Below are 21009 nucleotides of genomic sequence, written 5' to 3'. Positions count from 1 at the left end.
CTGAATATGTAATTGCCCCTCACTCTATTCACTACACAAGATATGACTGACCAAGTCCTGAACGTGTGAATGTGGCTTTAGGCTAGTTTCAGACATCTGTCTGCGATGTCCAGACCAGCTGCGGATCTCCCAGCCTGATTCTGCACCCTTATTTATGTGTGCGTACAAGGTGGTTGTTTGGGTCAGGAGACCTGCGGCCATTCTGGACATGGCAATCTGTACTCAGACCTTGAAAGTCAATATCTTAAACCAGCCATAGACAACATTAGTAAATGTACCTCATTGCTTTGGTTGCCTGTAGCAACCAATCACAGCGCAGCGTTCATTTTTCATACTTTGCCAATATGAAAGCTGTACTGTGATTGGTTGCTATAGACAATGTAAGCAGTTTTCATCTAGACTCAGTTTGCTGCTGATTATGGACTGAATTGCAGTCAGATACCAGAATCCCATTCACTTATCTGTTACTCCTAATATTGTGCGCCGCGCATTATAGATACAAAGCAGCTGCATTGTATAAGTCTGCAGCTAGGGAAGGTGAGTGATGTGACACACAGCAGTATTTAGGTCATGAGCACAGGCTCAGGTAAGAGAACACAACAGTGCTACAGTGACGCTCCAGAAGGACAGGCAGATGACTCACCACAGCCTGTCTGCAATTATAGTTTTTGTTCCCGTCATACCTCATAAAGCAGCGCCCCCAGAAGACTACATGACACTGCTAGTGACTTCTTCATTATGATCATATGACCTGATCATGCTGCCAACGTTGCCCTGACCCGACTGTCAGAGCTTCAATTGTACTGATGTGTGAAAATAGCAAGTGCAATTGAGTGCTGGGGCCGGCGGGCTGGACCTTCTGTGAGCCAGCTGTTAGCATGACAGGCAGCTCGGAGAAGTTCCAACCAGAAAGGTCATAGCACTGGGGTGACGGCGCTCGTGCTACAGAGAGGGCTCAGAGTGCCACCTTTGTCATGTGTACCATAGGTTCGCCATCATTGGTTGATAAGAATGAACATGCTTCTTAACCACTTCCCAGTTCTAAAACGGTTATTAGAAGTCACAAAAGACTGAACATGAGCTCACTTTGTGTGATTTCTCTTAGTTTGCCATTAGCTATATGTTAGTTTCTGAAAAAAAGCAGATAGTTTTGTGTGTTTGACTTGTTATATGGTTGTTGCTATATATCTATTCATTGTCTTTTCTGACATTTATTCCTGGTCTATTACAATCGCTGTCCTTTATCGATCTGTGATTGATGATTAGTGCACATTTCGTAATAACTTTGCATTCTGCTTCTCGCAGGTTCAAGACTGGTCAAATCAATGGGGATTTATTGATCTACCACGTCCTTCTGACTTTAAAGCCATACTATGCCAAGCCATATGAGATAGTGGTTGATCTCACACACGCTGGGCCCAGCAATCGTTTCAAGACAGACTTCCTTTCAAAATGGTTTGTGGTTTTTCCTGGCTTTGCTTATGAAAATGTGACAGCTGTTTATATCTACAACTGTAACTCCTGGGTGAGGGAATACACAAAGTATCACGAGAGGCTGTTAACTGGACTGAAAGGAAGCAAGAGGCTGATTTTCATTGATCCATCTGGAAAGTTGGCCGAGCACATAGAGCACGATCAGCAGAAACTCCCCGCTGCCACCCTTGCTTTGGAAGAAGACTTGAAGCTTTTCCATAATGCACTTAAATTGGCTCACAAAGACACTAAAGTGTCTATAAAAGTAAGTGGTTCTTTATATAATTAAGTGTAATTGTTACGGTTTAGGAAAGAGGGTTCCAAATGTCAAGCTTTCATCATTAATAATCATGCTTAGAGAAATGACGGTTCTAAAGAAATTGGTTAGTAATATATCAGTATCTATATTTAGAATTCAGTATGTGAGGAAAGACACCTGTATTTATCGGTTGTTCTTCCTAAATGTTAACCATTTGACTCTTATAGTGTCTACACAAAACAAATACATTAACCCCTTTCTGCCATATGACGTACTATCCCGTCCATGTGCCCTGGGACTTAAATCCCAAGGACGGGATCGCACGTCATAGTGATCAGCGGCGCCCCCCGGGGGGAGCGCCGCTGATCATGGGCGAGTGTCAGCTGATTATCACAGCTGACACCCGGCACTGTGTGTCAAGGATGGTCACGGACTGCCCCTGGCAGATTAACCCCTGGCACACTGCGATCAAACATGGTCGCAGTGTACCAGGGGCATAGGAGAGAAGCGCGCAAGGGGGGGGGGCATTCATGCTTCCCTGCGACCCTCGGAGAGATGCGATGTGCTGCGTCGCTCCGAGGGTCTCCTCTCTGCAGGCCACTGGATCCAAGATGGCCTTCGGGGGCCTGCAGAGAGGCGGCTTCCTCAGTGCTGAGAGCAGGCGCGAGGAAGCCTGCAGCAGCGCCTGTCAGATCGCTGATTGACACAGCGATCTGACACCTTATAGTGATGTCCCCCCTCGGGACAATATAATAAAGTAAAAAAAAAAAAAAAGCAAAGTGTAAAAATAATTTATAAAAAATCCCCAAATAGGAAAAAAAAAAATATCCCAATAAATTATTTTTTTTGTAAATGAAAAAAATGGTAAAAATGCACATATTTAGTATCGCCGCATCCGTAACGACGCGCCCTGTAAAACTGTCCCACTAGTTAACCCCTTTAGTTAAGGCAAGTTTCACACTAGCGTTTATTCAGCACGGCACCGCTAAGCCCTGCCCCATCCGGTCATCGCTGCCTACTATCGCACATGGACGCTTGCGATCTGCGCACCCTATCTTTAGCATAGGGTGCGCAGATCGTGCGCTAGTAGGATTTTTGCGTGCGCTGCGCACTTTTGAAGGTGCGCAGCGCACGCCAAAATCCTACTAGCGCCCGGCCAGCGCATGATCTGCGCACCCTATGCTAAAGATGGGGTGCGCAGATCGCAAGCGTCCATGTGCGATAGTAGGCGGCGATGACCGGATGGGGCGGGGCTTAGGGGCGCCGTGCGCTGCGTTGAATAAACGCTAGTGTGAAGCTAGCCTAACCCCTTCAAAAAAAGATGCAAAAAACTGCTTTAATATCATACCGCCGAACAAAAAGTGCAATAACGCGCAATCAAAAAGACGAATATAGATAAACATGGTACCGCTGAAAACGTCATCTTGTCCCGCAAAAAACGAGCCACCATACAGCATCATCGGCAAAAAAATAGTTATAGCTCGCAGAATAAAGCGATGCAAAAATAATTATTTTTTATATAAAATTGTTTTCATTGCATAAAAGCGCCAAAGCATAAAAAAAATGACATAAATGAGGTATCACTGTAATCGTACTGACCCGAAGAATAAAACCGCTTTATCAATTTTGGGCAGCACGGTGGCTCAGTGGATAGCACTGCAGCCTTGCAGCGCTGGAGTCCTGAGTTCGAATCCCACCAAGGACAACATCTGCAAGGAGTTTGTATGTTCTCCCCGTGTTTGCGTGGCTTTCCTCCGGTACTGTGGTTTCCTCCCACATTCCAAAAACATACTTTTAGGGAATTTAGATTGTGAGCCCCATCGGGGACAGTGGTGGTGATGTGTGCAAACTGTAAAGCGCTGCGGAATTTGTTAGCGCTATATAAAAAATAAAGATTAGATTATTTATCAATTTTACCACACGCGGAACGGTGTAAATGCATCCCCCAAAAGAAATTCATGAAATGCTGGTTTTTGTTCATTCTGCGTCCCAAAAATCGGAATTAAAAGCAATTAAAAAAGTCACGTGCCAGAAAATGGTACCAATAAAAAACGTCAACTCGTCCCGCAAAAAATATGACCTCACATGACTCTGTGGGTCAAAATATGGAAAAATTATAGCTCCAAAAATGTGGTGATGCAAAAACTTTTTTTTACAATAAAAAGCGTCTTTTAGTGTGTGACAGCTGCCAAACATAAAAACCCGCTATAAATAGTAAATCATACTCCCCCCTTAGTTAGGGAAAAATAATAAAATTAAAAAAAAATGTGTTTCCATTTTCCCGATAGGGTTAGGGCTAAGGTTAGAGCTAGGGTTAGGGCTAGGCTGTGTGCACACGATGCGGATTCAGATGTGGATGTTTCCGCGCAGATTTGGCTAAATCCGCAGGTAAATCCACAGGTCAAATTACCTGCTTTTTACCTGTGGATTTAGTGCGTATTAGCCTGCGGTTTTCCCCTGCGTTTTGACAACTGGTAATGTAGCAGGTGTTAAACTGCTGCGGATTCCTCACAAAGAAGTGACATTCTGCGGTTTTAAAACCACAGCAAATCCGCAGCATGTACATTGCGTTTTTCATTTCCCATTGAATATAAAGATACTGTACAACTCAGCAGAAACTGCTGCGAATTCGCAGGGCCAAATCCACTGTGGATCCGCAGCAGAATCCGCAACGTGTGCACACACCCTTAGGGTTAGGGCTGAGATTAGGGTTAAGGGTGTGTTGGGGTTAGGGTTGAAGTTAGAATTGGGGGGTTTCCACTGTTTAGGCACATCAGGGGCTCTCCAAACGCAACATGGCGTCTGATCTCAATTCCAATCAATTCTGTGTTCAAAAAGTCAAACGGTGCTCCTTCCCTTCCAAACTCTGCCATGCGCCCAAACAGTGGTTTACCCCCATATATGGGGTATCAGCCTACTCAGGACAAATTGCACAACAGCTTTGGGGTCCAATTTCTCCTGTTACCCTTGGGAAAATAAAAAATTGGGGGCAAAAATATCATTTTTGTGGGAAAAAATGATTTTTTTTTTATGGCTCTACGTTATAAACTTCTGTGAAGCACTTGGGGGTTCAAAGTGCTCACCACACATCTAGATAAGTTCCTTGGGGGGTCTAGTTTCCAAAATGGGGTCACATGTGGGGGGTTTCCACAGTTTAGGCACATCAGGGGTTCTCCAAAGGCAACATGACACCCGCAAACCATTCCATCATAGTCTGCATTCCAAAACGTCACTGCTTCCCTTCCGAGCCCCGAAATGTGCCCATACAGTAGTTTTCTCCCACATATGGGGTATCAGCGTACTCAGGACAAATTGGACAAAAACTTTTGGAGTCCAATTTCTCCTGTTACCCTTGGTAAAATAAAAATTGGGGAAGAAAAGATGATTTTTGTGGAAAAAATGTTTTTTTAATTGTAAGGCTGTACGTTATAAACTTCTGTGAAGCCCTTGGGGGTTCAGAGTTCTCACCACAAATCTAGATAAGTTCCTTGGGGGGTCTAGTTTCGAAAATGGTATCATTTGTGGGGGGTTTCCACTGTTTTAGCACATCAGGGGCTTTCCAAACGTGACATGGCGTCCGATCTTAATTCCAGCCAAAAAAAGTGAAATGGCTCTGTTTCCCTTCCGTGCTCTGCCATGCTCCCAAATAGTCATTTACCCCCACATATGGGGTATCAGCGTACTCTGGACAAATTGCGCAATAACTTTTAGGGTCCTGTTACCCTTGGGGAAAAAAAATTGGAGGTGATATGATTTTTTAATTGTACGGCTGTACGTCATAAACTTCTGTGAAGCCCTTGGGGGTTCAAAGTGCTCACCACATATCTAGATAAGTTTCCTTGTGGGATCTAGTTTCCAAAATGGTTTCACTTGTGGTGGGTTTCCACTGTTTTGGCACATCAGGGGCCCTCGAAGCGTGACATGGCGTCCGATCTGAATTCCAGCCAATTTTGCGTTGAAAAAGATCAAACGGCGCTCCTTCCCTTCTGAGCTCTGCCATGCACCAAAACAGTGGTACCCCACACACATATCAGGTATCAGTGTACTCAGGACAAATTGCACAATAACTTTTGCAGTCCAATTTCTCCTGTTATCCTTGGTAAATTAAAAAAAATTGGACCTGAAGTATTTTTTTTGTGAAAAAAAGTTAAATGCTCATTTTTTTTTTTAAACATTCAAAAAATTCCTGTTAAGCACCTGAAGGGTTAATAAATTTCTTGAATGTGGTTTTGAGCACCTTGAGGGGTGCAGTTTTTAGAATGGTATCACTTTTGGGTATTTTCTATCATATAGACCCCTCAAAGTGACTTCAAAGGGTGGTAACCAGAGCTCTGGAGTCAGTGAGGCAAACCACCGACTGCTCCGTTTCCCCGACTCCACAGAACTGGTTTTTACTGAGCATGTATATAAAGTGCAGGACAGATTCATCTCAACTAAAAGCTTAGATCAGGAACAGAACAGACATTTCATAACTCTCCAAATTATGAAAACATTTACAGCACATCCTGCATTGTGCTACTGTACCCCATTATGTATTTTAGGAGTCGGGCCATTTTATTCCGACTCCACCAAAATGGACACCCAACTCCACTACTCCGACTCCGTCTCCACAGCCCTGGTGGTAACCCCAAATTTGTCTTTTGTTCATTCACTTTGCATTTAGTTAATTTATGTAAATGAACTATTAACACTTCAACATCTTAAGGTGTCACTATTATGATAAACAAAATGCCTGCATCTCTATAGTCGGGATTACATGGACATTGTTCCTCTGTATGTTCTCCTTGTACGTTACTTAAAGGGAATCTGTCACCTCGATTTTACGTTCTGAGCTGTGGCCACCTCCTTTCGGGGCTTATCTACAGCATTACAGAATGCTGTAGATAAACCTCGATCTAACCTGAAAGAGAAGAAAAACAGGTAGTATTATACTCTCCAGGGGGGGCGGTCCGGTCAGATGGGTGGCGCCTCCCATCTTAATGCGATGCCGTCCTCCTGCATCTTCATCGCTCCGTGGCCATAGCGCTTCTGCTGAGGCATTCTTTTCTGCCCTATTGAGGGCAGAGTAAAGTACTGCAGTGCGCAGGTGCCAGGAAAGGTCAGAGAGACCTGCGCACTGCAGTAATTTGATCTGCCCTCAGCAGGGCAGAGAAGTTTGCCAGCGCAGAAGCTTTATGGCCCCGGTGCGATGAAGCAAACAGGAGGACGGCGTCGCATGAGGATGACAGAGGCTCTGGACCTGCGACACCCATCGAACCGGACTGCCCCCCCCCCCGGGTGAGTGTAATAAAAACCTGTTTTTCTTCTCTTTCACGTTAGATCGGGGGCTTATCTACAGCTCAGAACGTAAAATCGAGGTGACAGATTCCCTTTAAGGCCACAATACACATTTTTAATTAGTATTTATTTTATTGTGTGAAGCTTAGATTCACTGACCTTAAAATTGTGTTGTCCTTGCAGGTCGGATCTACAGCTGTCCAGGTCACTTCAGCTGAGAGGACGCGAGTTTTGGGACAGTCTGTGTTTCTGAATGACATCTACTATGCGTCTGAAATTGAAGAAATCTGTTTAGTGGATGAAAATCAATTCACCTTAACGATTGCCAACCAAGGAACACCGCTCACATTCATGCATCAGGAGTGTGAAGCCATTGTTCAGTCTATCATTCACATACGGACTAGATGGGAACTGTCACAGCCAGATTCTATTCCCCAGCACACTAAAATTCGTCCGAAGGATGTTCCAGGAACACTACTCAACATTGCATTGCTTAACTTGGGGAGTTCGGATCCAAGTCTACGGTAGAATTTCCTTTCTTTACCATCCTACTGCATGTTAATACATATGCAAAAATGATACACCAGTTTGCTTATTTCTTCCATAACGAAATGAAGCGCTTGCACTATTAGACTTTTTAAATAGTGTCTGCGTTGAAGATCTAAGTTAATCTTTCTTTAGGTATAGAGATATGAAACTGCATTCAGGCTGGCAAGTATTGTGCATCATGTTAGAATACGATCTGTGTACGATAGTCCCCAGGCGTTGTACATTGCCTTGGCAGCTCTACCCCCCAGCATCCAGTTAGGCTTTCCCATACCCCTTGAATAGGTCAGTATGAGGTACACAAGTCCAATTGGAGAGGAGTGTGGATCTCTTTTGAAGCTACAAGACTTTACCTCTGAGCACTAAAAAAATGTAGAAATCAAAATGAAATTAAACGGGCTGTCCCCTTTTACAAAACTTTTTCCTGTATATTCCCTCACAAATTGTGCCTTACTTACCCTGACTGGACCCAACACTGGGTGCCAAGGCCGCTCAGTTCAGTTGCCTATACTTCTGTCGACTCGAGGTTCAGCACTAGATGCGGACAGGGTAAGCAAAGAACCATTTTTTTTTCTTTTTAAATATATACATACACTATTAAAGGAATCTATAGGAAAACACTTTTCTGAATTTTTAATTGAATTAAATTAACCTGCAATGCTTTTCACATTATCTCTTTGTGGCAGAACTAAACCCGTTATAGTGGCTACCAAAAGCAATAATTTTTTTATTAGCCTCTTTCAAGAGTTCGTGTAGAGTATGGGTACCATACTGTATTTAGTATTACAGAATGAATTAAAGAATTGCACTTTTAATATTTGTTCCTAAGCCTATGTTCTCAGTGTTGTATGTTACGTGATTAAATACAGTATGTATAAAATAGTGTGTACATGCCAGGTCTTTGTCATGTAAAAAAAATTCAACTGAAGTCATTTGAGAAGAAAATTAAAACTACATTGTTGCATAAATCTTGGGACCCTATTATATGTTATGGGAATGTGGATAAAAATTAGCCAATCACATTTAAAATACGTTAAGTAGTCAGTACATCACTGCCATAATTTACAGTCAGTCTTATTAACCCTGTATAAAGTTTAACTGTTTCAGTAGGATTTGCATGACATTTTCTTAGTTACCTTTTACAGCAAAAACCATGATCCGTTAACGGCTTACAACACAGCAAAGGGATCTCATTCTTCAAAGTTAACAGGTGAAGGGTACGAAAATTTCTTCTAAGCATTACTGTAGATGTACCATGGAAACTGAAGACTCATCAAGAAGTCGCTCAAATTTGGTACAACAGTGTCATTATTTAGAACTGTACGTTCCTGAAAAACTGATTAAAAGACAAAAAGAATATTGGCCCGGGAGCTTGCCAAGAGGCCTATAGCAACATTAAGGCTATGTGCCCATGTATGCAGAAATTTCTGCATAAAAAAGACTCCCTTCCCAGAAAATGCGCGGTTTTTCCCGCATGTTTTTGGCGCAAAAAATGCACGGTTTTATGCGTTTTTCCGTGCGTTTCCAGACCCATAGAAACTAGCTAGAAACGCTGGATTTTCCACAAAATTAATGAGCATTCTGCGTTTTTTACCGCAAAGCGTTTTTTTTGCGGTAAAAAGCTCATCAATATGCACAAAAAGTGCAAAATGCATAGAAATGAATGGGAAGCTTATTTTAAGCTTTTTTTGAGCGGATTTTTATGGCAAATCCGCAAAAAAAAACGCTACGTGTGAACACAGCCTAAAGGAGATGTTGGAATGTTAGAGTTGGAAGGGACCTCAAAGGTCATCGTGTCCAACTTCCTGCTCAGTGCAGGATTCACTAAGCCATCTCAGACAGATGCTTGTTCAGCCTCTGTTTGAAGACTTCCATTGAATGAGAACTCGCCACTTCTAGTGGCAGCCTATTCCACTCTTTGTTCACCCTCACTGTCAATTTTTCTACTATCTAATCTGTACCTTTTCCCTTTCAGTTTCATTGCTTCTCGCGTTTCCATCCCTTATATTTGTAGACTGCTATTAAGTCTCTTCTTAGGCCTATTTCACACTTCAGTTTTCTGGCGTCAGTCAAAATCCGCCGTTTTGACGGAATGACGGATCCGTCGAAATTAGTGAAAAACTGATGCAACTGATCCGTTTTTACAACTGATCCGTCTAGTGGATCTGCTGAAAAAACTGATCCGTTTAATCAGTTGCATCCGTTTTTTTCATCCGTTTCTTGTTTTTTTTTACGGATCCGTCGAAACTGCAGATTTTGGAATGTAAAGGAACATGATTCTAGAGAGAGAGATTTATTTTTTGCTGCCAAAAGGGCTTTTGGGCTTAAATGAAAGGGACAAATGAAAAAACGGAATTCGATGACGTATCCGTTTTTTGACGGACGGCAACAGAGCCGCCGCCCATAGGCTTTCATTCTAGCTGACGATGGACGGCGACGGATCCTTCACTGTCCGCCTTTTTGACTTAGGCTACGTTCACACGTAGCGGAACTCTCGTGGAAATTACTGCGAGAATTCCATTCCGCGGGAAAATCGCATTTTAAATTCCCACGATTTTCCCGCGGAAAAACTAGCATTTTGCAAGAGTTATTAGCTTTCAGAATTGCTAGCGTTTTCCAAGCGATCTGTAGCATCGCTTGGAGAACTGATTGACAGGTTGGTCACACTCGTCAAACATAGTGTTTGACGAGTGTGACCAACTTTTTATTATTGAGGCTGCCTATGCGGCATCAATAGTAAAAGATAGGATGTAAAAAAAAAAAATTATATTGTTATTCTTACCTTCCGGCGTCCCGCGCAACCTTCCCGCCTCTCTCCACGCTCCCGATCCCAGTAATCCTTTGCGAGAATTACCGCGATGACGTCCGTTCTCGCGGGATCGCGACGTCTCGCGGTCATTCGCGATGACGTCGCGCGAATGCCCGCGAGACTTCGCAATCCCGCGAGAACGGACGTCATCGCTCGCAAAGGATTACTGGGACCGTGAGCGTGGAGAGAGGCGGGAAGGCTGCGCGGTACGTCGGAACGTGAGAATAACAATATTTTTTATTTTAAATTCTATTTTTTACAGGGATATGGTACCCAAATCCCGGAGGACAGTCTCCTCTCCTCCTGACCGTGGGTACCATCCGCAAATGTTCTGCTTACATTTCGCATCGTGTGCACAGCCACATGCGGAAAGTAAGCAGAGCAATGCATTCCTATGGGTGCGGGATCGCTGCGATTCCGCTAAATTAATGAGCATGCTGCTTTTTTTTTTTTACCGCGGAGTGATTCCGCCGCAGTAAAAACCGCAGCATTAGCACAGCATTGCGGAATCCCATAGGAATGCATGGGATGCTTATTTTTCGCGGCAAAATCGTGCTGTTAAAACCGCCGCGAAAAAGCCGCCACGTGTGAACATAGTCTGAGACAAAAAAACGTTCCTAGGCATGTTTTTTCGGCCGACAGACAACTATTTTCCAACGAATCCGTTGTACAACGGATGAAACGGAAGGCCATCCGTCACTAATACAAGTCTATGGGGAAAAAAACGGATCCACCAGGCAAATCCGTCAGATCCGTTTTATTCTGCTAATGACGGATTGTGACTGACGCCAGAAAACTGAAGTGTGAAACAGGCCTTAACCTTCTTTTTTGCAAGCTAAACATTTCCAAATCCTTTAACTGCTCCTCATAGGACATAATTTGCAGTCCGCTTACCATCCTGGTATCTCTTCTCTGAACTTGCTCCAGTTTTTCAATGTCTTTTTAAAATGTGGAGCCTAGAACTGGCACAGTATTCCAGATGAGCCCTGACCAAAGAGAAGTACAGGAGGATAATTACTTCACGTGATCTTGACTCTATGCTTCTCTTAATACATTATAAAACTGTGTTTGTCTTTTTTGCTGCCGCATCCCACACTCTGTTATTCACACGTGCTGTTACTTAGTTCTATTCTTCCCATTCTATAGATGTCATTTTCGTTTTTCTTGCCCAGATGTAGTCTTGCATTTCTCCCTGTTAAATACCTTTCTAATAGTCGATGCCCATTGTTCAAGCTTATCTAGATACTTCTGAATCCTTTGTCTTCTCTAGTGTTCGCTAGAGTGTAATGCATGTGACAACAATCTCTCATATTCTCCATATGTGTAGTATGTGTGGTAGGATGTCAAGACATAAGCATTTTCTTACAAAGAAAAGCATCCTATCCTAGCTATGTTTTGCCACAATTTATATCAAGACTGCCAAAAGCATGTGGGAAAATGTGTGTTCTTGTTTGATGAGATCAAGGTTGAACTTTTTTGGCCTTAAGTCAAAAGGTATGTTTTGCGCAAAGCCGGCACTGCATATCACTAAAGGAATACCATACCCACAGTGAAGAATGGTGGAGGAAGTATTTTGCCTTGTGGCTGTTTTTTTCGACAACTCTGCCTTCAGTCATGGCGAAGAGAATAATGAGCAGTTTAAAATATCAGTCAATTTTGTATCAAAGCCTTATGGTTTATGCAAAAAAGATGAAGATTTATTTCACCTTTTAGCAAAATGACCCTGAGCATACCTCCAAATCAGCAAAAGAATGGCTTCACCAGAAACAGATCAACGTTTTGGAACGGCTCAGCCAGAGCCCAGACCTGAATAAGATTGAAAATCTAAAATCTATATGCAAGATATGTGCTCTCAAACTGAAATATTTGGAGCACTACTGCAAGGAAAAGTAGACAAAGATTGACAGTTTTGGATGTTACATGCTGACAGACCTCTACCCAAAAAGACTGAATGCTATCATAAATGTAAGGGTACTTCAACAAAGTATTTGTTCAATGCTGTGCACATTTATGCAGTATCATAATTTTAGTTCTTTAATTTCCTTTTTTACCTGAAAAGAGTTTACTTTTGTTTCTCACTGGTTTTATACAGGTTATGGGTGACATGAAAGGTGGAAAAGTTCTGAAATGGTGGCTTTTTGTATGATTGTTTTACCTGACAAAAACCTGACATTTTAACAGTATATACATTTTTTGTCACAATTTTGTGCAGTGCCTGATAATTCTACGGTTACATGATACTTATACGGTTACATGGTTTGAATGCAGATAACCAACACCAACTGTATTACAAAGACATTACTAAAGGGAAGTTGAGAACTCTTTGGAAGATTTGAGTATAACTTAGCTTTTTAGTAATAAAGGAGCCTGCCTGGACTTCTATAAAGTGAATCTGTCATCAGGTTTTTACTTTGCAATCCAAGAATAACATTAAATAGGGACTGAGATTCTATCGCTGGGTCCCAATATCTGCTGCTCCTCTGCTAGTCGTGTTAATGACCACCTTTGTCTAATTCTACCCATGTCATTGAATGGCAGCTTTCTTCTTACATTATGCATAGGCAGAAAGCTGCCATCAATGTTGAGTGGCAGGACTAGCTAGAGCTCATGAAAATCAAGAATTACGTATCAGGAGCTTCTCATGACAAGGATAAGAAGTTTCAGAGTTGCAGTAGATTAAACAGTAATTTTATCAAAACGATATCAATAAGCCCAAATCGCTTCAGTTTATACACATGCAACGCTATAACGCTATCCACTGAGTAATTTGTCAGGGCGTTCATCATTTTTAGACCTGCACAAAAATGTCTTCTGCCCCCCCCCCCAAAAAAAAAAAAGAAACTTAATAAAATATTGTTTTAAAGGTTTTTCACAAGTGAATTTAAGAATATTTAGAATTAGAGGTGGATTTTTTCTTCTTTTGTTCTTGGCTATGTTGACAGATTAGATGACTTTTGTTACTGTTTGTTTTTCCTTTTACAGGTCTGCTGCTTACAACCTTCTGTGTGCCTTAACATGTACCTTTAACTTAAAGATTGAAGGGCAGTTACTGGAGACTTCGGGTCTTTGCATCCCAGCCAACAATACACTTTTCATTGTTTCCATTAGCAAGACACTGGCAGCTAATGAACCACATCTCACCCTAGAATTTTTGGAAGAGTGCATCTCTGGCTTCAGCAAATCTAGTGAGTACTAGTTCAGTGTTAGTAGTAGTTGTACCATTTACTGTTGTTTATGGTAAATTGGAATCATGACCTTTTGTAAAGTTGCTTTAGTTTTCATTTCAGATGCATTGGATAAGCAAATATTCTCACCATTTTACTACTTCTTCTGACAAGACCATATTTTACAGTTGACATAACCAAAATCTGAGAAAATTTAAAACAAAATTATAGAATGCCCCATTACCTGAATATGTTTTCTGTAGGTAGACACCTGGTGCACTGCTGCCCAGGGAAATATGGTAAAGGAGATGCATCACTTTAGAACTGCGGTGTCTTCGTTCTCTGGATCGTATAGGTTCCCAAAGATTAGACCACCATACATGAATAAAGTGATATGTCCTTTATGAGCTTTAGTCTCCAACATTATGCATAAAACCTTTTAAAGTGGAAGAAAAAGCCAACCATAAAGTTCATAAATACTATGGAGAATGGGTGAAAAAAATATACAATATGTTTATTAAATGTCAAGAATGGTAAAAAGTGGGTATGCAGTGAAAAAATGTGGAAGCAAAGACCCAAGCAAAGGAGAACAATGCATACGAAATAGCGTAATTGTATATGGTCATACATGATAAAAAAAAGAGAGAAAATGTAAGTGCGCCATATATAAATGAATACCAGGGACCACTGATCATAACACTTGTTTGTTCGTATATAGATAGATCATGTGCTGTAAGGTAACGTAACTGTGTGTCATATAGTTAGATAAAAGTCCATTTATGGTAACACATATAAGGTGACATACAGAAACATTAAATTAGAACACAACTAAGTAATATTAGATACATACTGCTGTTGTGGTCTTAACTGCTTGGGTGGTGCCCACCTGCCACCCCGATGCGCGTTTTGGTAATTTGCCTTAGTCTGCGCCAGAAGAAGATTGCTAAAACATGATTCTGTGTGGGTGCCACATAAGCGGGGTTTTATTATCGGTCCGTTCTATTCATCTATGTATGGCAAACCTCCTTTTTTTTTTTTGGTATTTTTACTATGTATGACCTTTTATACAATATAATTACTACTTATGCATTCTCCCCCATTTTTTTACTTTATATCCACTTTTTACCTTTATTGATATTTGATATATAATAATTGTTTGTTACCCATTCTTCATTGTATTTATGAAATTTATGGTTGGCTTTTCTTGCTTTAATGGGCTTAGTTCCTTACTGGTTTGGTCATTTGGCAGCGCACAGTCCAGCTCTCTTTATACTTGAGGTTAAATGATTTTCAACATTATACCTTTTATGTATAATTCTATAGAGAGTAGCATGAGTATTATAATGTTTGTCTCTTGATCTTTTCTGTTTATTGATGATATAACGCTAGTTACAAACTTCCATGTATTCCAGGTATTGAACTAAAACATTTGTGTCTGGAGTACATGACCCCTTGGTTACTAAATCTTGTTCGCTTCTGTAAACTCACTGATGATGCCAAGAGACAACGTGTCAGTGCAATCTTGGACAAGTTGATTACTATGACAATAAATGAGAAACAAATGTATCCTTCTATACAAGCAAAAATTTGGGGCAGCCTGGGACAGGTAAGCAAACAGCAGGTGCTAATGAAAAGTCACCTACCTTGAGAGGTATTGACAATTATGGTATATACGATTGTTTGTTCTATTAACTCCCAAAGAAACAAACAGAGCGTGGCACTCGTGCAGCCATTCTTACCTGGATGTGGTAACCATCTCACCAGGTTGGTCTGGAGACCCCATTATCCAGAGATGGCTGCCAAATCTTTCATTCATTTTTTGCATATCCTGTTGTTGGCAATGCTCTTTGTATCTCCACTCCAAAGGATACAATTTAATTAACATTTTACTTGTCTCTCAAATTAATATGCAGACAGTTTAAATGTCCTTTTTATTTTATTTTTTTGCCACTATTTTTATTTTAGGCTCTGTTTTGGTGTCTTAACTGATCTGGTCTTATTATGGGGGTCTTTCAGGTTTTTTTATTTTTTGACAGCAACAATCGTGCTACAAGCTTTGGAACCTGAAAAGAAAAAATATATACCAATGCGAACAAAGCCTTAAATATATATGATCCTTTTTCAGGGCAAAATAATGCCTAAAAAAATTGATATCCATATGTAGTCAAAAAATATGTAATCTTTATTTAAAAAAAAAAAAATTGAAAGCCACATGTGACCTCTGGGGTGATCATTAACCCCTTCCTGGCCAGAGGTTTTGGTTTTTTGCGTTTTTGTTTTTTGCTCCCGTTTTTCTCAGCGCCAAAGCTTTTTTTTAATTTTTTGGTCAATATGGCCATGTGCAAGCTTGTTTTTTTGTGGGACAAGTTGTACACCATTGGTTTTAACATATCATGTACTGGAAAATGGGAAAAAAATTCCAAGTACAGTGAAATTTCAAAAAAAGGGCAATTCCACAGTTGTTGGGTTGGTTAACCATGTTCACTAAATGCTAAAACTGACCTGCCATTATGATTCACCAGGTCATTACAAGTTCATAGACACCAAACATGTCTAGGTTCATTTTTTATTTAAGTGGTGGAAAAAAAATCTAAAATTAAATTTAAAAATCCATTTTCCGAGACCTGTGTTTCCATTTTTCGTGATCTGCGACTGGGTGAGCGCTTATATTTTGGTTGCCAAGCTGATGTTTTTATTGATACCATTTTGATTTAGATGCATTCTTGTAATCAACCGTTATTGCAATGTAGCGGCAACCAAAAAACCCCCGCAATTCTGACGTTTTGAATTTTTTTCCCATTATGCCTTTTAGCGATCGGGTTAATTCTTTTTTATATTGATCAGGCAACTATGAATGCGGCGAAACCAAATGTGTATATTTGACATTTTTTTATCTTGAATGGGGCAAAATGGGGTGATTTGAAGCTTTTTTTTTTTTTTTTTTATTATAAATTTTTTTTATTTTTTTTTACTTTTTGCAGGCTTCAATAGTCTCCATGGGAGACTAGAAGCTGCATTACTTCGATCCCCTGTGTTTAGCAGAAATGTTTACTTGCTATGAGCGCCGACCACCGGGTGGCGCTCATGGCAATCCGGCTATAAGAACAATGGAGGTCTGCTGAAGACCTCTGGTTGTCATACCAACCCATCATTGACTCGCGATCTTGTGAAAGAGATTAGTGACGCGCTACCGGTTAGCGCGAGTTAAGTGCCGCTGTCAGAAATTGACAGCTGCATTTAGCTAGTTAACAGCCACGGGTGGATCGCGATTCCACCCGCCACTTTTGCGGGCACATGTCAACTGTATATATCAGCTGCCATGTGCCCGGAAAGGTGCGGGCTCAGTGCTGGAGCCTGCACCAAACGGGGAGTCCGACATCGGCGTACTATTATGCCCGATGTCGGAAAGGGGTCAAAAACAGCGATGCCTCTAGAGGGCCCTGAGATTGACGGAACAAATCTCATTTTCACATTTAATAAAAAGTAAGATCCCATCAATGATGCCACAATGCTACAATTGGTGTTATAATATGGTCACATCTACAAAAATTGTAAATTGTGTAAATATTTGTTATCGAAAGGAGAATATTTACTAATAGATATCTTTAACATATCAACCAAAACTGACACAAGTTGCTGCTGCCCAGTTAAGTGTTGCCAATACTTCGGTATAAATATTACATAAATGCCTATTTAGAATCCTATTCCATATTTATAACAGGTCTTTTAACCGCAGTATAATGAACTGTAGATATAAAATACCTGAGTATATTGCATTGAGAAGTGCCATAGACAATACTGTGGTGGACACGCTAGTTTAAAGCCTGATGTTGTTTTTTAATAGCTTCATGTGGTTTACATGTTAGTCTGTGTCATTGTGATAAGGTGTTAGCTATGGATAGAGTTGAGCGAATTTGTTAGGATTCGGTTCTGAATACAATCAGCATCGAATATTGGTTTTGCAATATTGGTTGAACACAGCCGAACGTTATTAGAATTAATGGGAGTAAGGAATTACCGAATATGTTGGGAACTGATCATCACACATACATTCGGCACGAATAGTGTTCAAATATGGCTCGAATATGTCAAAATTAGATTCGGGGACAAAATCAGAACAAATTCGCTCAACTCTAGTTATGGACATCTACATCTGTTTCTCAATATAAAGTTCAGTAAGTGGTGGTAAGATTGCTCCAAATACATTTAGACTATTTAATCATTAATATTAATTTCCGCTAAGATACTGAATGTTAAGAACTGGATTTGATCTATTCTGCTTATTTGTTTTTTTGCACGTACCTCATTAGCACATAGAGAAACATAGGTGGCAGCTAAGATGTCATAGGTTAGCGTTGAACTTTAACTTTATCAACTTTTTTACTTTTTAGAAGTATAATTATATTCCTTTTTTTTTTTTTTTTTAAAACTAGATCACAGATCTTCTTGATGTCGTTCTTGACAGCTTCATTAAAACAAGTGCAACGGGTGGGCTTGGATCCATTAAAGCTGAAGTCATGGCAGATACAGCAGTTGCTTTAGCATCTGGCAATGTCAAACTGGTTTCAAGCAAGGTTTGTCTATACCTTTGGTCTCTAACACAGGTATAATAGTGCATTTAGTCATAAAATAACAATCATTTTTTATTTCCAGGTCATTGGAAGGATGTGTAAAATAATAGACAAGACCTGCCTTTCTCCTACCCCTACGCTGGAGCAGCATCTCATGTGGGATGATATTGCCATACTTGCCCGATACATGCTTATGCTGTCCTTTAACAACTCCTTGGATGTGGCTGCCCATCTTCCCTACCTCTTTCATGTTGTCACGTTATTGGTTGCAACAGGTCCTCTTTCTCTTCGAGCTTCCACCCATGGACTTGTAATCAATATCATTCATTCTTTGTGCACCTGCTCACAGCTACATTTTAGTGGTATGTACCTTTTATTATTGCCATTGCAATAGTATTTATCTGCATAGAAGTTTATTATAAAAGGTTATCTAAATGAATGCTCAAGTGGCTAGGGCTAAGCTATAATTTTGGGCAAAGCCATTGCTAAATGTACAGTGCTGTGCCTGATGAACAATGAGGAAGACTTAAAGTTTGACTTGGCACCATGGTCCTTTCAATCACCCTATCAGTGGTTGATGCCAATGAATCAGATATTTATGACCTCTTCTAAGGATAGCATACAAAAAAAGAGCATTGGTGGTGCTGGCAAAACTAGATTGCTTGACGATACTGGGGTATAACCAAGGACTACATCTACATTGCGTTTTGGGCTTCCTCAAAGTTCTCTCATTTTCTCCCACACTTCAAAGACATACTGATAAGGAGCTTAAATTTTGAGCCCCTCTAGAGACTGTGATTAAAGGGGATATCCGTCACTTTGTAGTTACTAACAGAGGAAACTACCTGTCTGTTGTACCCGGCTCCGGTAATAGACCGCTCCTGCCAGAGATTTAGCTTCTTACTGTCAACAGAGCAGCAGTTTCTGTTCCTGTTGACAGGGCTGGACTACTGATGTCATTGTGATTGACAGCTTGCTCTCCGCTGCCTAATTGGCGGAAGGTGAATGAGGAGGGTGACTGTACACCTGAAATTTTCAGTAATTTTCTGTTTTCACAATAAAAAGAAAACCATATAATCACAGCTGTAGGCATGTTCTTCCCGTGAACTGATGCAAACCCTCAAAAAAAACAAAAACGTGAAATTCCAGGATCTGAGGTAGCAAAACACGATTAATACCAAGGGAGGGAAATACTTTCCGAAGCCACTATAGCTCATCAATGCTGAAGTCCCAGAAAACTCCTTTCAAGTCTGTGTGTAGATTGAAATTGCGGTTGGCAGTGCTGAAAAGTGTGTCTCTATGTATTCTGTGTCACAAACCTATTTCTTTTTTTCAGAGGAGACAAAACAAGTCCTGCGGCTTAGTCTGACAGAATTCTCCCTGCCCAAATTCTATCTGCTGTTTGGGATAAGCAAAGTCAAGTCTGCAGCGGTTATAGCGTTTCGGTCCAGTTATCGGGACCGCTCTTTCTCACCTGGCTCGTATGAGAGGGAGACGTTTGCTCTGACGTCCTTGGAAACGGTCACAGAAGCACTTTTAGAAATCATGGAGGTATATTATGTTTTCATTGGAATCGTTCTTTTAAATGTCAGAGAGTAGTGAGTTCTTCATTTTACTAAAGAGCTTACCCAGTATTAGCAAATAACCTGCTTTTTCTTCCAGAAACTGCACCACTTTTCTCATTTCTGTCATAGTAGATATGTTCCAATCACATATTTTATCATTTGCAATATGGACAAGTGCATTGCTGTTTCTGGACAATTTCTGTACTGCTGCATTTTAAGTCTCCAAATGCATTACTTTTATAGTGCATTTAGTTAATGCCAAATTATTGATCAGACCAATTTTCGTTATTTCTTTAGCAATTTTTATATGCTGAGTATAACGGTTTATTTTGTAGGCCTGCATGCGAGATATCCCAAATTGCAAGTGGCTGGACCAGTGGACTGAGCTTGCTCAAAAGTATGTTTTTGTTGCATTTTAGTGTCTAGATATATACTTTTTGCCTCGGTCTATCATGTTTCCTCACAATGATCTCTCTGTGTAGGTTTGCATTCCAGTATAATCCATCACTTCAGCCTCGAGCACTTGTCGTCTTCGGGTGCATCAGCAAACGTGTTTCTCATGGACAAATCAAACAGATCATTCGCATCCTGAGCAAAGTGAGTAATCTAAATTTGCAATGGGATTTAATGCAGAAGAAACTGACAATGCCACACCTGTTTGTCTTGTGAATAGATCTACTGCTTGGTACAGACTCATAAGTAGGCTGTGTCCTATACCTTCACCTCAGGTCCCCTGTATATGGACTTCTCATTACAGGCATATTACTAAGTAGAAGTACTAGAAAACAATATAGCTTGCAGAATTATATTAATAGATATTTGTTTGCCTACTACAGTAGTACTACTAATCACTTCCTCTTAGAATACTGTCATTGCTTTCCCTGGCCAAAGTCATGGAATAAAGCTATATTGTATAACTCTTCCAGTGAAATGTAATTCGGTTTTATGTCTGAATATTAGTGTATTTTCTGCGCTGTTAAAAGAATGTTATTAATATTCACAAATATGAAGACTGCTTTTGTTGTATCATATGAAAAATATTCCTAGAATATTCTGCTATAGGAGTCAGTGACTCAGCACCTGAGTGTTGCTTTCTATTGCCCATATGGCTTCTGAAAAGCATCTCACTAATTGCTGTTCATATGGCTGCCCGCATATTGTAGAATAAAAATAGTTTAGTTTTTTATGTTAGATTTTTGTTCTGTTTTAAAACCTTACTGATCTTCTGTTCAGTACTGGAAAAGTTTTAGGCATGTGTAGAAAAAATGATGCACGATATGAATTCTTTAAAAATAGAAGTGTTAATAGTTTATTATTATTACTAATTCACAAAGTGCTGATGTCT

General features: G+C 40.5%; 1 protein-coding gene across 3 annotated transcripts in view; it reads left to right on the top strand.

Annotated features, from left to right (window-relative positions):
• The window catches only part of NF1 (neurofibromin 1), a 419128-nt gene that overhangs the window by 328029 nt on the left and 70090 nt on the right, over positions 1-21009 (top strand). For all 3 annotated transcript variants that reach the window (XM_073589728.1, XM_073589727.1, XM_073589726.1), the window contains exons 36-44: positions 1306-1738; positions 7193-7533; positions 13347-13549; positions 14941-15134; positions 17962-18102; positions 18182-18461; positions 19436-19650; positions 20000-20061; positions 20147-20261. In XM_073589728.1, coding sequence (XP_073445829.1) covers positions 1306-1738; positions 7193-7533; positions 13347-13549; positions 14941-15134; positions 17962-18102; positions 18182-18461; positions 19436-19650; positions 20000-20061; positions 20147-20261 — 1984 coding nt within the window. The remainder of the gene's footprint in view (positions 1-1305; positions 1739-7192; positions 7534-13346; positions 13550-14940; positions 15135-17961; positions 18103-18181; positions 18462-19435; positions 19651-19999; positions 20062-20146; positions 20262-21009) is intronic.

This window comes from Dendrobates tinctorius, unplaced genomic scaffold (genome assembly GCF_039654945.1).
Source record: "Dendrobates tinctorius isolate UK_male_01 unplaced genomic scaffold, ASM3965494v1 ptg000112l, whole genome shotgun sequence".
Taxonomy (NCBI): domain Eukaryota; kingdom Metazoa; phylum Chordata; class Amphibia; order Anura; family Dendrobatidae; genus Dendrobates; species Dendrobates tinctorius.
Note: the sequence above shows the minus strand (reverse complement) of the source record. Positions and strands in the feature narration are given on the sequence as shown.